At 40.3% G+C, this 15,759-nt stretch overlaps 1 protein-coding gene across 1 annotated transcript; it reads left to right on the top strand.

Moving 5' to 3' along the window:
• Positions 1-6,718: 6,718 nt before the first annotated feature.
• SLC7A9 (solute carrier family 7 member 9) lies at positions 6,719-15,455 on the top strand. The gene is made up of 12 exons (XM_054389692.1): positions 6,719-6,823; positions 7,648-7,795; positions 8,681-8,923; positions 9,513-9,638; positions 9,947-10,046; positions 10,411-10,455; positions 10,859-10,982; positions 12,178-12,281; positions 13,110-13,206; positions 13,946-14,095; positions 14,681-14,855; positions 15,391-15,455. Exons 1-12 carry the CDS (start codon positions 6,719-6,721, stop codon positions 15,453-15,455), a joined length of 1,482 nt encoding a protein of 493 aa, XP_054245667.1.
• The last annotated feature ends 304 nt before the right edge of the window (positions 15,456-15,759 follow it).

Raw genomic sequence — 15,759 nt, 5'->3', positions numbered from 1 at the left:
TTCAATGACCAAACTGAATGAACGTTGACTTTCTGGAAGAGTCCTGCCTAAGTTCAGTGCCACCAAAATGCCAGCAGCACACTGTGCAGTGTGCTGCCAGCAGTGTACATCTGGCATTTCTGAAGAATGTCTCAAGATTTTGTACAAACAAACCACTCCAGAGGGGAACAAAAGGCCCATATTGGTCATTCTTTAGAAGGGAGATTTTCAAAACTCCCAATATTGGCTTAACTGTTCTTCCACTGACGTAAACTGGGAATGTCTTAGAATTCCACCTCTGCCACGTCTGATTCCCATTTTAGAGCAGGTTTTAATGTGTGGTTCAAAGGACAGCAGTGTGAGGATGCCACACTGACACTGCCTTCAGAAATGACATCTGCATATCATCAAAACAGTGTGGTGAAGTTTAAATGAGCTAACCTTTAATCAGTGTCCTGCCAGATTATCCACTTTTAATCTGCACAGCTTTTGGAGGAAAACTGGGCTAACACCTCGAGCCATGGATGAAAGCCCAAGGGAATTTTGAAGGTGGCTTGGGGTGGCTTTTTTGACATACCAAAAAGCCCTGGACAAGTTACACTGAACACACAGGTACAGACGGGCAGCAGCCTAGGATGGCAAGATCCTGGAACTGTTTCAGATTAGCAACAGCAAGAGACATTGGAAAGAGTGTCAAGCACAGATAGAATTAATGATTAGACAAGCACTCCTCAAATTCCTTGTGACACTTACCAAAGAAAGTTTCTTTTCTACTCTACAAAACAGCTAAAATAATTGGGTTTGCCTTCAGTCTCCTTCAGATTAAAGATTAAAAAAAACATCTGAAGCCTAAGATTTATCTTGCACTGAAACACCTGGGTTTAGCATGTTTCTATCTACAGGAAGTATATGAAATAATGTTCATTGCACACCACTGATCTTAGGATAAAAAACCCAAAACCATAACAACAGGCATTACACACTGAAAAAAATAATCCAGTATTAACTTTATTAAACATACACAACACTGAAACACTAAGCAAAACCACCCAGAAAGATCCCACCAAGGTTACTAACAAAGTTGGTAATTTTAAGAGTTAGGATTTCTGAGCAGGTAATACCACCACTTAAACAAAAGTCCCAAGTCTCAAAAGCTATCTAGGAGCTAACGAAGAGCTTAAAAGGATGATCACCATCACTGCTGAAGCAGCAGTTAAAAAATCAAAACAACTTTGAGCACTGGAAAAAACAAGCAAACCACAAGTAAGCCACTGGAAACCAACCCAGTTAGAGGCATTCTGTGTGTTTTGGCAGTTACTGATTCTTTTTCCAGCTTCAGAACATTGTCACAATGTTCTGAAACATTCAGCCGAAACAACCCCGATTCAAGTCAGGTAACTGAAATAATTACAGAACACTGTAGTTCTGGGAAACACAAAGTTACACATTTCTTCTCTAACTGGTGGGTGAAAACTAAGCCAGAAACAAAAGGAACCACTGCAGAGGTTAACCTCAAGCTCCAATGCATCTTCCAACTACTGTCAGAACACTTGGCATTACCTCTTGTCAGAGCAGAGCAGCAGGACTCTCTGCTTCAGCTCTGTAAGTACCAGGGGAACTCTGAGGCTCAGCATGCCCCAGTCCCAGGAACCCAGCATCATTCATTTGCTAATTTCTTGCCTTTTAGAAAAAAGCTCTTTTCTTCCTCCCTTCCACTCCTTTCAGGTCAGAAAGATGCTGTTCTCCTTCTAGCCAAAACATTGCTCTTCAACAACTCAGAGCCTGGCAAGATCTTCCACCATGAAAAATTCATGGGACACTGCATCAGGAGTTCCAAGAGCTTTTCCTCCAGGACTACAAATCCCTGGCTGGCCAGGCACAGCTCTTCTAACTGAGGAGAGCTCTGAGCACTCATTCTCTGCAGATCTAATATAAATAAATATGGTAAAAATTCTACAGTGTAAATCAGCTTGAACCCAGAGGACCAGATGTACTTTAAAGGCTCCTTGACCTTTAAAAAAGTGGTTTCTCCATGACTGAGATCTTCAGGGTTTTTTTTCCCCAGTAAATGAATCTCAACATATCTATATAAACACACACTCAGATGTGAAATACCTGAAGATCTCATATTATAGTCATTGAACATTGGTTTACATATCAAATTTTTGATTTTGGTACATTTAAAATTAGGCTTCAAAAGTCGGTAGCACAGAGCCCTCTACAACATAATTCACCACTGACTCCCTCATTCCTCATCTAGATATAAGCATACTAAAGATGCCATCTTCCAAAGCCAAAGTTACCTGGTAACCCGTTCCTCAAAAAAGCAGTGGCATGCAACCCGAATTTTGGACACAAAAAGGAGATCAAACTGAGATGCCCATTCCTCAAAAGAGGAGCTGCCTGTGTACCATGGAGATCGCCAATTCTCACCAGACCCTGCTAAAAACCCTGGCTCCTAAACAATCTGAAAAAAAAAATTCCATGTAGTCAAATTTTCTTCAGAGACCATCAAAACTCCTTCAAGAGCTTCCTTTGAGACTCCTTCCTAATTTTTTTCTTGCTATCTTTGGACAAAACGACATACCCAGTGTTTACAAGCTTATAATAACTCTCTAAACAGCTGTGCTTAAAAAAATAATTAAAAAAAACAACAACAACTTCATCTTACTAAAAATAGTTCACTCTTCAGGAAGGTGTAGTGCAATACTTGTAGCAAACCTGCAGATCTTTCAACATTCTTATTTGTCACAGGGTAAAGAAACACCACACTGTAACCAAGAACTAAGCGGGGGACAAGCATTTTTGAAAGCCATAGAGACCGCGGGCCTTAAGAACTTCATAGTCATCTGAGCTTGCCTGTTGACTCTCACAAGATGCAAAGGTAGCACCACCCAGCACTCACAGCTGTCAGAAGGCTGCTGTCTCGTATTCCACTTGTATTCCTGCAATGCCTCAAAACACAACTGAGTTTCATTCTAGAATGACAACAGTGAGGTCATTTCTTACAGCACTGCCAAAGAGCAAGTGCAAGCCAACAGCCTGGTCCTCTGACTGAAACGAAGGAAGCATGGTGAGACACTGCTGAGCTACCACTCAAATCTGTGAGCTGGAGTGAGCCTTACCATGTGCTTAAGTGTTGGTCACATCACAATGTGCATTACTGCAAGTAATAAATACCAACCCTTACAAACATTAACCTTTAGTATTAGTGACTAATGACAATAGAGGCTGTATTTAGACACTGTGCACTCACCACTTCCTAAATTAAAGTTGAAAATTACTTTTTACAATTTAATTGGTACATAGTGCTAGTAAAGGTTCAAACTACACTGTTTATACAGGACCAGCCCACAGACTATTTGCTTCTGCAGCCCCTTGGAATTTGAACTTCTCGATCTCTTCATCTTTGTCTGTATTCGAGGGGCGAAGAGTCTTTTCCCAGGACTGTAAAATGCCATTTCTCTTGTCCATGAAGAAAATAACAGTAGAATCCTTGAACTCAATGTTTACTTTTGCCTTAAGTGGCTGAGGATTGCCCGTAAAGTTACAAATCCTTTAACGAGCTTATGGCATCCAAAGAAGATTAACCCTTAAAAGAAGACAATAAATGAAGATGCTTTTCCATTTCTATAAGGAAACACAGGCTAGGTCAGGTCAAGTCAAGTCACCCTCAGAGGCATCTACTGAACAGACAGAAACAAGCAGGCATTCCAGGTTGGCTGAACAGCCTAGCTGCTGGGACAAAAACTCCAGCAATGTGTTTTCAATGTTGCCTTTACTGTATCTGAAAAAACAAAATACATATCTGATGCAGAAAGGAAACATCTGAAAACATCACAAGACACCTAGAACTCCTGCATAAAAAGCTCAAGTTTCCCTACATTAGACCTAAAGAATTCCTAAGCAAAGCTTGACTCAACATAAAATTAAACCCGGTGTACTCCACTACCTTTCACCAAAACCACATAAGACTTCTCCCCTGTTTTTGTGTTGTTCTGAGAATTCCAGGATGGAGATGGTATGAAAGGTGTCTACTCCATTCTGAGGGACAAAGCCCCACATGAATTCCCTCTCTTTTTTTCTCCCCCTTTTCAGACTGGTATTTCACCAGTCTGCAGCGCTTCGCATAAAACACCCATGTGGTAAGATGTCTGAATTTCAAACCCATCAGCGACTGAGGACATGCACGTACATTACACACCTGCTTCTAAAGAAGGCATCTCCAATTATGGATATAAAAGGATTAGTTTATTTAATCCTACATCACAATTACCATGAAAAATATTTTAAAGTCCTTGCAAAAGATCTAGAAATTGAACAAGTTGCAGGTATCCTGCTTTTCATAGGCTTGTACTGACTACTGACTTCAACAGCTTTCATTCCCTTTATCCCCAAAAATGAACTTTTCTTCAACCACAGCTCAAATGGTAATTTTTGAACACGAAGTTAGTTGACAGAAGAGCTTGTCTGGAAGCTTAACCCCATCTCAAGAGAGGAAAATGTGAGACAGTGATTAAAAGAAATACAGCTTTGTTTGGTTTTCTTTTCAGTACTGGCACTGCTTTGCCGTCACAGTTTTGGAGAAGGACTTTCACAGCACAGTCTGGCTCAGCCATCACAAACACGGCAAACAGAGCAATGCCAGCCTGGCTGTTTTCTGCAGAATCCACTTTTAGCGGCAGACTTACAGCAACATTACAAGAGGCAGCATTCCTGATGATCCAGCCTGCATGCTTATACGGAAGGGTGAAAAAAGACCAAACCAAACCCAAGTGTCAGGACTGCACCAGACCGCAGGTTTTTTGATACTCAGGTCCAACAATTTGGTCTTCCTTCCAGTACTACTATTGTTCATGAAGCGTTAAGATACAAATCTTAACACCAGTGACCGATACCTGCAAATCTTTCAGCTTTTAAACAGCAGATATTCACTGAACAAAGGCAGTTGCAATTAGGCTGATCGGCACTCACTGGATTTGATGTGGGAGGGCAGGAGCTGTTCAGCTCATGGCCAAAACAAAGAAGTGAAACATCATTAACAGGTTTTCAGCAAGTATTTTAGGGATGCTTAGCCAGAAAGAAAGAAGCTGCCTGTTCCCAGCATTCGGGTAGCACTACCTGTTTGCTGGAAATACAACTATGAAAAAGGGAATGGAATTTTTCACTGAAGCAGGATTTTTCAACATTACAAAAAATGAAATGGAACTGCAAGGGAAAGAAACATGAGCTTGCCTGCTCGGCTACCTTCAGGTTAATAAAGGAGAAAAGAGTTCTGCTTCATCTTCGACACCTTGTCAAGATAAAAATATCAGCTGCTTTTATAGGATGCAGCAAGCATCTAGACAGATGTTTTTAGTACAGCTATATTATGACAATTCAAAGTTCGCTTTCCAAAGCTGTTCTAAATTAGAAGTAGCTAGGTAGAAAAATCAAAGCAGCCTCTTCCCATCCTGCTCCACTCTCACTCTGCTTGGGCACTGGACAGTCTCACAAATGGAACAAAGGCTTTTTTTTTTTAAAGATAAACTAATTTGACTATTGGTTTACCTGTGGTTCCTATCTCAAAGCTTCTTGGCTGAGGATGGGTTTAATGATTGATTACATTTTATAACCTCTGTACTTAAGCTGCTGCTGCTTCTGCATATTCTAGAGATGGAAATATCTTGCTGCCTAACTGGCTGGTAATGCTAGTAGAAGAAATAAAGAAACACAGTGTACCAAGATTCCTGGGCCAGATTAACACCAAACCAGTAAAACCCGATAAGGTAAGTGAGAGTATGCATTGCTAAAAGATATGCTTCAAATATTTGAAATGCATGACTTGAGAGAAGCTGGGCACAAAGCTGCAATATAGTTCAGTGACCCGAGCCCTGGATTTCTTATGTGGGCAATTTTCTATTGCAGATTTAATCTTAACAACTAGATTCGGGATGATTTATTTTAAAAGTCCTTAATTCAGAACAGAAACTGGATGCCTTTATAGCCCAGACCTTTCTGAAGAGCAGCAGTAATTAGAGAGGTGTTCTGTCAAGTCAAAACACTGCAGGTTTTACAAAACCTACCAGCCAAGAATAGTTGGGTACCAGCCAGGCTACCAAAAGGTGGCACATTCCAGCCTGCACTAAATGATCTGGTTACAAGAACTGTAGCTGTGGGGTCTGAGCAGAGACTTTTGTCTGGATCAGCTTTTGAGAATCCAGACCTAACCTGATCAATTTCCTTCACTATCTCAGGTTCCATTTTGTTCCAATACTATGGGGGAAAACAGCAAAATCCTCACCCAAATATCAGTGTTAAGTTCAAATTTGCAAACAAATGTTTATTTTCTCATTATAAACAACAAAATGTTCCCTAGAAGACATCACTCTGAGAAGACTGGAGAATCTTTTTGAGGCAAAGAGCTGCTATTAGACAGAGCAGACAGCACTTCGATTAGCAGATACTTGCATCTCCAAGGAACTGAGACAAGGCCCTAATTGAATGAAGATCAGAAAGAAGCTCTCCTAGATAAGAAAACCTCTGGAGAAATTCAAAGGAGGCATTAGCTATAAAACCTAGATTGCTCCAGGAAGGACATTCTCTCAACTGAATGTAACTTGAGACAGAAGACATCCAGATATTCACTGCCAGGTGGGTAGAAGAAAAATCCACAGCAAGTCAGGAAAACTCGAGCAACCAATACAACAGACTGGTCATTCTGCTTTTATTTCTACAGGGATTTCAACAAGCAAACCAAATGGGTGAAGAAAGCTTGAGGAGCAGAAAAGGAGAGGATAAGGGAAAAGAGGATATACAATCAATTTGGAGCCATGAACCCCCAACCACGAAGCTACAAAAGCAGGTAAAACTTTTCCCCCTTCAGTCTGCATCTGCGGGGGGGAGGGCTGGCAGAGGGAGGCAGTGGGTGGTGTACCTGCATAATCCAACCCAAACTACTTGTGTCCCAGTTTAGCAGTGATACACCAAGACCTTGACAGTGTAGTTGGGTTACACTCCAGGAAACTGAATATGGTTTTGTATTATTTTTCTGACAATTTCCAAGTTGATCTAAGTGAGACACTTCATAAACTTTACTGTTTCTTTCTACATGTACTTCACAGAGGCTGAAGAGGTTGTTCAGCTCACTGCAAGTTTTATGGCTATAAACACTATCAAGTAACCACTAGTACAGAAAAACAAGTGAGGATTTGTCTCCTGCAGAAAATTACAGATGCTTTAGAAAACAGATATGCCACCTGCATTCAGAAGGCAGGGGAATTCCTCTTTAAAATGTCAGTAACCTGAAAAAAAATTCACTATGTGTATTTAGTTTGGTGCCAAAACTGGGAAAATATTGATGTTATTAGACTAGCCTTAACTAACCGGGAGATTATGGTGGTCCATACCACTGGGTTTTGGGTTGTTTTTGTAACAGATGCCTCAAGCTTTAGTAGTCACTAAAGAGTCAGAAGACCAGGATCTTTTCACACCTAGCAGCATCAGTTCCTGTGTACTCATATCTGAAGTGAAGAAAACTGAATGACCAAAAAGACAGACTTCATCCAAGAAAGCCAATTTTTGACACTTAGAAAATGCCTCATTCCTCAAGTGCTCATGAAAGCATTTCAGCATTTAATTGAAAACTGAATTATTAGAAGTGACCAGACTGTCTCATTTCATTTCAAGATGGGCCTCCTCAGTGGCATCTGTATGATCGTTGGTACAATTATTGGCTCGGGTATCTTTGTTTCTCCAAAATCAGTACTTGCCAATGTTGGAGCTGTGGGTCCTTGTTTAACCATCTGGGCAGCCTGTGGAATTCTTGCAACACTAGGTAAACAAGTCAAGAAAGAACCTGAATCTTTGCTTAAATGTTTCTATCTGCTGTGTTTTGCATACTACTCTCTTCTCACAAACTGGCCAGTAGCACCCAGACCAAAATCTGTAATACCCTGATGAGTGGAGCAGGACCTGGGCAAAACTTTAAAATATGTGTTAAAAATAACATGAAGCACACTTCAAAACGTTTAAAATCACCATGTAAAGCACACCTCCAGCTCCTTTGGAAAACAAGGTTTAGCTTTGCTTACTTCACTCACCAACTGTAACAGAATATTTTTCCACTTAAATCACATCAAAATACGAAACTTACTGGCACTGAGCTATGTACCTCTGCTATTTTTTTGTCCGAGTATAATCACAATTGAAAACGTAGCACTAAGCACCTTAAAATATTTCAGTGCATCTAAAAGGAGTTCTTTGGGCATTGTGTCAGGTACACAGCATACACAAAACCCCTTAGTGCAAAAGTGTCAGCTGCAGCAATACATCTACGAGTATCACTGCACTTCAAAGCTCAGCTCAGGGGACATTTTGGTTCAAGACCGTGCAGCAAGTCTATTTTTTTTAACTTTAAAAAAAGTAGGTCAGTCAGGGCAGTTGTTACCTCAGTGCTTCTTGCAGTGTTGGTTTCTTGAACACAAGTTTCTTCCTATGAAATCGGAAGATTTATTTGCTTAAGTATTAAACACCAATAGTAAATTCTGGACTGTAAATAGTATTTTAGTTGCTCATAAGCATAATCCAATTTCATTTTGCACTGTATATATCAATTTCCTTAGCTCTTCTCCCTATTAAAAAGTGTTAATCTGTTCTAGCCAGTCCTAGCTTAACGAGCACATAAAATAAACCAGTGATAAACGCTTTTCTTCTTATTCAGGTGCACTTTGTTTTGCTGAGCTTGGCACAATGATCACAAAATCCGGGGGAGAATATCCTTACCTCATGGAGGCATTTGGCCCAGTTCCAGCATTTTTGTTTTCTTGGACGAGCTTACTTGTCACAAAACCCAGTTCCTTTGCCATCATTTGTCTCAGCTTTGCAGAATATGCATCAGCTCCTTTTTATCCAGGTTGTGATCCACCCCAAGTTGTCATCAAGTGTCTTGCAGCAGCTGCCATCGGTAAGAGTCATATTTTTAAAGAAAAAGGTAAGCTCCGTAACTGCACAGCAATTCCTGTTTGGCCCCAGTTAGGGGATTTCAGCACAGGGAGACTTTAGCGAAGTTAATCTTCATGACACCACCAGGAAGTCAACCTACACCGAAAGCAAAAGAAAACATTGAACACAGTGGAGCAAGTCTTTCCCACAGGAAATAATTCAATTAGATATAAAAAGGATAGGTTTCAAAAGGGGCTGTTCCTAGTCTTAAGTTTCTTTTATTCTTTAAGATGCCTACAGCTGTGTAGTAAATGCTTACAGTCAGCAGAAAAGGGAGAAAAACTACATGTAGAGATATTTCTGTAATTATCAGAATACTGTACAACCTCAGTATTTGTTGTTAAGGTATTATCAAAATCTTAATTCAGAAAATTGTTTTTCCTATTTTAAGAGCTATCCTAACTCTAGTATGTTAAAAAGTGTATTAATAATACAGACAAATAGGAAGAAGGAAAAGCAGTACAGTAATAAGGTGGGGGAAAGGTGGCAAGAAGCAATTTTTCTTACAACTCTGAATCAATTTAATGCATAAATTCATACATTCCTTCCAGTGGTAATCACAATAGTGAATTCACTGAGTGTCAAGCTGGGAAGCTACCTCCAGAACTTTCTCACAGCTGCCAAAATGATCATTGTCACAATCATTATTGCAAGTGGAATTGTTCTCCTTGCACAAGGTAATTTGATACACTCTACTTGCAGACATTGTTTAGCCTCTACTATGACCATTAAACAATTTCCCACTGACTCGAGAGGCACAACATTAAGGGTCTCTCTGTTCAGGGTTTTGGTTGGGGATCTTTTAGGAACTAGTGTTTGGGTAAGGGCTAGGGGTTGGCACCACCACGGGTCAGTTAATAAAAACTGATATGAATTGATTTTAACAGTGAGATGTTTTGAAACATGAAACTTGTTGGAATGCTTCTGCATTCTCCTAGGGAGAATCAATTTCAACACTCAGCAGTAATCTATGTTTGATTTTCAGGGAAGACTGGAAACTTTACAGATGCTTTCAAGGACAGTAAAGTTTCTGTGAGCTCGATCAGTCTGGCGTTCTATAATGGCCTCTGGGCATACGATGGATGGTAAGGTCCTTGCTAGCCCTCCCTGCTGCAGGTAGCAGCCTTTAGGTGGCTTACCTTCCCCTGCAGGACTCACAGGTGTTAGCTGGAAAAGCTAACAGCTGAACTGTTGGTAACAACATCTGAATGAATGCTGGAGAAAGAACACTGGCTTGGTTAAACGCAAAAACCGCAGAACAACACATGCCCCCTCACCTGGGTGGCTGTCTGCTAGGGAGGGAATCCTAAAGGGTTGTGCTTTGGGTTTGGGGTTGTTTTTAAACCGCAAAAGGTACAGAACAGTGACATGAGGGATGACACCTGGCTTCTATATTGGTATTTCAACTCCTGATGGAAAATAACTTCAAGGGAATGTTCTTCCTTCTAGGAACCAGCTCAACTACATCACAGAAGAACTTAAAAATCCTTACAGGTAAAGCTATGCAGGAAAACAGGTTTTCTAACAGCAAACCTCCACACTTGATGTTTTTGTACAAGCAGGTATATACTGGTTTGGATTTTTTTTTTTGTTGTTGTTGGCTTTTTTTTTTTTTTAAGCAATAGTTATTCCAGGTTTGATTACTAAACAGACAAAGCTAATTATCAATTACAGACTTTGTACATTTGCTTAAATTTGACCTTTTCCTCTTTTTTTTAATTCTGATTTCCATGGTTCTGCAATAACCATGTAAGTAGACCTAAAGAGCACACAAGGGAGTAAGAAGCCAGAGTTTACTATGACACCTCTACCAGTGATGTAGCAATGCTGATGGAGTCTTACTTCTGCATTCTTTAGAAATCTACCACTATCTATAATTATTTTTTGCATTCTTCAGAAATCTTCCGCTCTCTATAATTATTGGAATCCCCTTGGTTACAGTTTGTTATGTGCTGATAAACATTTCATATTTCACCGTCATGACTTCAACAGAACTCCTGCAGTCCCAGGCAGCTGCTGTGGTAAGCCACTTCTTTTGTAATAGAGCATCTGAGGGAGGCTGTGTGCATTACAGCCATGAGCAAAAAGGAACCTGTATTTGTTCTTAAGACACAATTCAATTGTCTAAGCTGTGTCACCTTTTTCCTCTGCAACTCAGAGGTTGCTGTTTTCTGTAAGCACCAAGAACATGGGAGAAAAAAACCAAACATCTGAGTGCTGCTCTGCCCTTTTCAGTGTTATCAGCACATTCAGAATGACAGTAGATCAAAGTCTGTAATTCTGGAGATAACACCAAGTAGTCCACAATTCACTGCTTCCTTATTCTTGCCTTTTTTTTTTTTTTTTTAAACAAAGCTAAGAAACAATTTTTACACTATTGCAAGGCATATTCATACAGATAGAAGTAAGGATTCTGTCAATTCCTAGTATCCACAAACACATCTGTCCCTTGAGTTCCACTACTTAGATTTTCCATTGGACATTTCTCTCCAAACTGTCAAGAGGTTACGCAACAACTTTTTTCCTAATGTTAGCTTTTGGGGAAAACAAACAGACCTACTATTGGACAACAAAGCAACAGTGATGTTACAGCAAACCCAAAACTCTTTATGCTTGGCTTGCTAAAAACAGTTAACCACTCCTCAACTGAAAACCTAAATCCTGTCAGAAAAGGTTTTAACTCACATTCATTTACAGCAGCTTAACATAACTAACATTAGATCTACTAACATACTGTGGGACTGGTGAAAACTGCAGCATAGTGAGTGGCCTCAGCAAGTTTGTCCTCTCCTCATTCACCCACCAGGCCAGGGCAGCCACGCTGCTGCTCCAGCAGCACTGCCATGCAGCCCCAAGCCAGCTGGTGCACATCAGCACTGCTGCCTGTCTTCTGGGTTTGCAGGCAGACACGTCCCCAGAGCAGATGTCTGAACAGAATTCAGTTCTGTAGGTGTTTCATGTTTGTCTCCCTGTGTTCCCTACAGATGTGGCATCTCAAACACCAAAACAACACCCCACTCTCAAGAGCGGCTCACAAACCACTCCAGGCCTTTGCTTGGCAAAGTGTTAACTAAACAAAATACACAACCTGGTTTTATTGAGAACCTACCTTAGCCACCCATTTATTGTGCTTTGTAAAAGGCTCCAACATTACTAAATACACCAAATAGTAGTTCAAATAACAAAAAAAATATTAATTTTAATCCCATACCCCAGACATTTGGAGACAGAGTCCTTTACCCAGCCTCTTGGATAGTTCCTCTCTTCGTGGCCTTCTCTACAATTGGATCTGCTAATGGGACCTGTTTCACTGCAGGCAGGTAAGCTTCCACCCTGAACAGCTTAAAGTGAACATTTTTCAAGGATGGAAAGAATTACACATTTATGTACCTACACACATCAAAAATGATACATTTCTGTATCTTCACAAAGATACAGACATCCTTCTGGATCCGAATGTACACCATGTAATTAAAAAGTACCTGCAAATGTAGCTAGAGAGCTTGACTTTCACAAAGAAAGAGTGGCTATACAGGCTTGAAAGGCTAGAAAAGAAGGTCTCTTAATTCAAAGCAGGGACAGTAGAGGGCTTTTTCAACTTTCATGGCATTTAAAGCAAATAAATAAACCAGCAGTAAGAACTTGAGTACACCATAAAGACAACTGGAAACAGAAGTTATTCCTTCCTAGCAATGCTTCCATTTACTATTTAATATATTTAAAGTTTCAAATACACATTGAGTATGAGAGGGCCACAAAGATCAATTCTTTGACAGAAGGCTGCCAATGTAGCTTTTTGTTATGAAGCAAATTTAAAAGGAATTTATTAAAAGGGACATAGTAACCAAAACTTTTTCCAAAATTCAGTGTGCAAACATATTTCTGAAATGAGTTTTAAGTTCACTACTTTCATATTAGTTCAGAATTTGTTTCAAGCCCACTGCTTTACTGCTGGTTGCCTCCCTGATTTCAGTCCACTGCAACTCCTTAGACGTTATTGCGGTTCAAAAGAGACACTGATGAGCTGTAGTCAGCGGCAGCCACACGATAAAGCAAACCCGAAAGGACTGGTGCTCAATTTGCATTATCTTTTGATAATGCCACTTAAAGGCCATGCTAACCAGGCTGCCTTGTCTGTGTCTTGTCAGACTTGTTTATGTTGCAGGTCGTGAGGGGCACATGCTAAAGGTGCTGTCTTACATCAGTGTGAAGCATTTAACACCAGCACCTGCGATCATCTTCTACGTAAGTGTTCCAAGTACAGAGAAACCCCCCCGGTGACACCTGCCTTCACCATGCCAAGTACAGAGAAACCCCCTCAGTGACACTTGCCTTCACCATTCCTTGCCAAGAGCCCTGACACCTGTCTCTGACTGTCTAGAAACTGGTAAATGAATATTGGAAAAAAAGACTATGTAACACCCTCCCCCCGGCTCCCCTCCCAAATTTTAAAATAAAAATGTTTAAGAATCTACAGCATGAAACAAATTAATAAATTAATTGGGCAAATGCTTTATTTCACTGGATGCCTGAAATCAAGCTATCACTATATCCTATATCCTCCCTATAAGAGCGCATTTAAATCACACAGCAATTAAAAGTACTCAGTGAATACATTTAAAAACAAATTTAGAATATTTTTACTTTACCCATTCAGTTTATCACAGTAAAACAAGATCAAATTTAGAATTCAATTGCTCTCTTGACTCCCAGTAACTTTACCTAAAAATATATTTAGTACCTCCACTTACTCCAAGATCTGTTTTGTTACTGATGCATACAAATTTTGGAGTCTCTTAACTTCAAATGGAATTAAGACTGCAGACCAGAACGAATACCTGTTGGCAGGATGTGCACAGTAGAATGCACCCAAATGTTTAAGCAAAACCATTTACAGACCACTGTAAACATGCACCCACACTGCCACAAGTAAAATGCAGCCCTCTTCTACAACAGACTTTACTAATTTCTGTTTTGGTTTCAGGGAGCCATTGCCATTATTTACATCATCCCTGGTGACATTAACACACTCATCAATTATTTCAGTTTTGCAGTGTGGATATTTTATGGTTTAACTATCCTTGGGCTCATTGTTATGAGATTTACAAGAACAGAACTCATGAGACCAATAAAGGTAAGTTCAGCATTCAGTATGGCTTTTCCTCCATTCCCATAAATACTGACAGAACTCATCCTAAATATTTGGCTATTTAAACAACCTCAGGCAGACTGCCTCCCCCAAACCTCCTCTTACCTGAAACACAGACATTAATTGCAGCTCTTCTCTTTAGTCTAGTTTTGCACTAGAACCAGGCTTCTAAGGGCTGGGAAAAGATTAGACAATGTTTGTTCTGACTTGCACAGACCACAGGCACAAGACACGTTTTCAGGGAAAGGAAAGTGCAGTCAGCAGACTACCACTGAAAGAGTACCCAAAATAGGACCCCATGTCACTGCACTGGAATCAGGATCCAGATTCATTGAAATGCAAATTCTCACCCTGCAATTTGTACATAGACAAAGGGGTCTTGGACAAGGATTTAGCAGAAGAGGTTTCTTCATTCTTAGTCTTGCCGCTCTTTTGAATTGCTCCATCCAATTCCAGAATTTTAAAAGGAAAAAAATGTGTAAGGCAATGAAAATGCTGCTCTTTCATATGTGCAATTTCTGTAAGAGCATCGACAGAATAGAAAGTGATTTTGTGCTTTGTACCTTGCAGGTCCCCATCGTGATTCCAGTGGCAGTGATGTTAGTCTCTGTCCTGCTGGTGCTGGCACCCATCGTCAGCGCACCTGAACTGGCCTATTTGTACTGCCTCCTATTTATACTCAGTGGACTTGTAGTTTATCTACCGTTTGTTCACTTCAAATTCAACTGGCCCCAAAAAATATCAAGTAAGTATCCCTAAGCTAGCCAGCTCTAAATGCTACAGATCTCTGCCCAGGTTTAAACTGCCGTACTGAAGCTCACTGGATCCCCACCCTTTCCAGTCACAGCAGCAGGGCATGCAGGGGGCAAGTTGCCAGACGCAATGAGGGGCCTATTGCGAGTTTTACTAGAGGCTACATTTTACTCCTCCCGTGAGCAACAGTGATGTCTGATTTCATGAAAAATGGAAGCCCCAAAATCAAAAAAAGCAGTACCCCACTGTGGTTGCAGAAACAAACTGGTATGTGGAATGAATAGAACTATTTTACCTGTAAAGTCAGCGTTTTCCATTGTATTTCAAAACATTGCTTTAGCCATAAACTACAAATTAGCAGATGCACATTCTTCCGCCACCTGCCTTTTAGCTCAGGTTACCGATGTTACTATACTTAAAGACAACATTAACAGCACTAAGACCAAAAATAATCACAGTGCTGCTGAGTGAAGTGACAGCTGATAACTGTTCCCTCACCAAATCTCTAAAACACTTTTTTTCCTCAGAGCCCATCACTATGCATCTTCAGATGCTTTTGGAAGTTGTTCCAGCAGAGGAAGCTACTGAATAAAGGCTTTTTTATGTACCAGATACTTTAAGTACTACACTGATGGAAGGAGACTCAGTTTAATTTGGCACACATTTATACCTTCTAAATTGTTATGCTCATACTGGTGTATTACTTTTGTACACTTTAGTACTTGAAAAAAAGGTTAAAATTGTAGGAATAAAGTATTTGAGCCAGATTACAGTGTCCAGTCAAGCTGTCTTGTTTGCCAGTGTCATAGAATAGAATCACATAATCATTAAGGTTGCCTCATCTGCCTTTTCATCCTGGTTGGGTGGTCTGTAACAGACTCCCACTAAGTTACCTG

The sequence above is a fragment of the Indicator indicator genome, chromosome 19 (assembly GCF_027791375.1).
Source record: "Indicator indicator isolate 239-I01 chromosome 19, UM_Iind_1.1, whole genome shotgun sequence".
In the NCBI taxonomy this organism is placed as follows: domain Eukaryota; kingdom Metazoa; phylum Chordata; class Aves; order Piciformes; family Indicatoridae; genus Indicator; species Indicator indicator.
The sequence above is the reverse complement of the archived record's forward strand: the minus strand, read 5'-3'. Positions and strand labels throughout refer to the sequence as shown.

Coding starts and splice junctions, on each gene's coding strand:
- SLC7A9 (XM_054389692.1), top strand. CDS start 6,719: ATGGGTGAAGAAAGCTTGAGGAGCAGAAAAGGAGAGGATAAGGGAAAA. Junction 6,824..7,647: donor CCACGAAGCTACAAAAGCAG/GTAAAACTTTTC, acceptor TTTCATTTCAAG/ATGGGCCTCCTCAGTGGCAT. Junction 14,856..15,390: donor CTGGCCCCAAAAAATATCAA/GTAAGTATCCCT, acceptor TTTTTTCCTCAG/AGCCCATCACTATGCATCTT.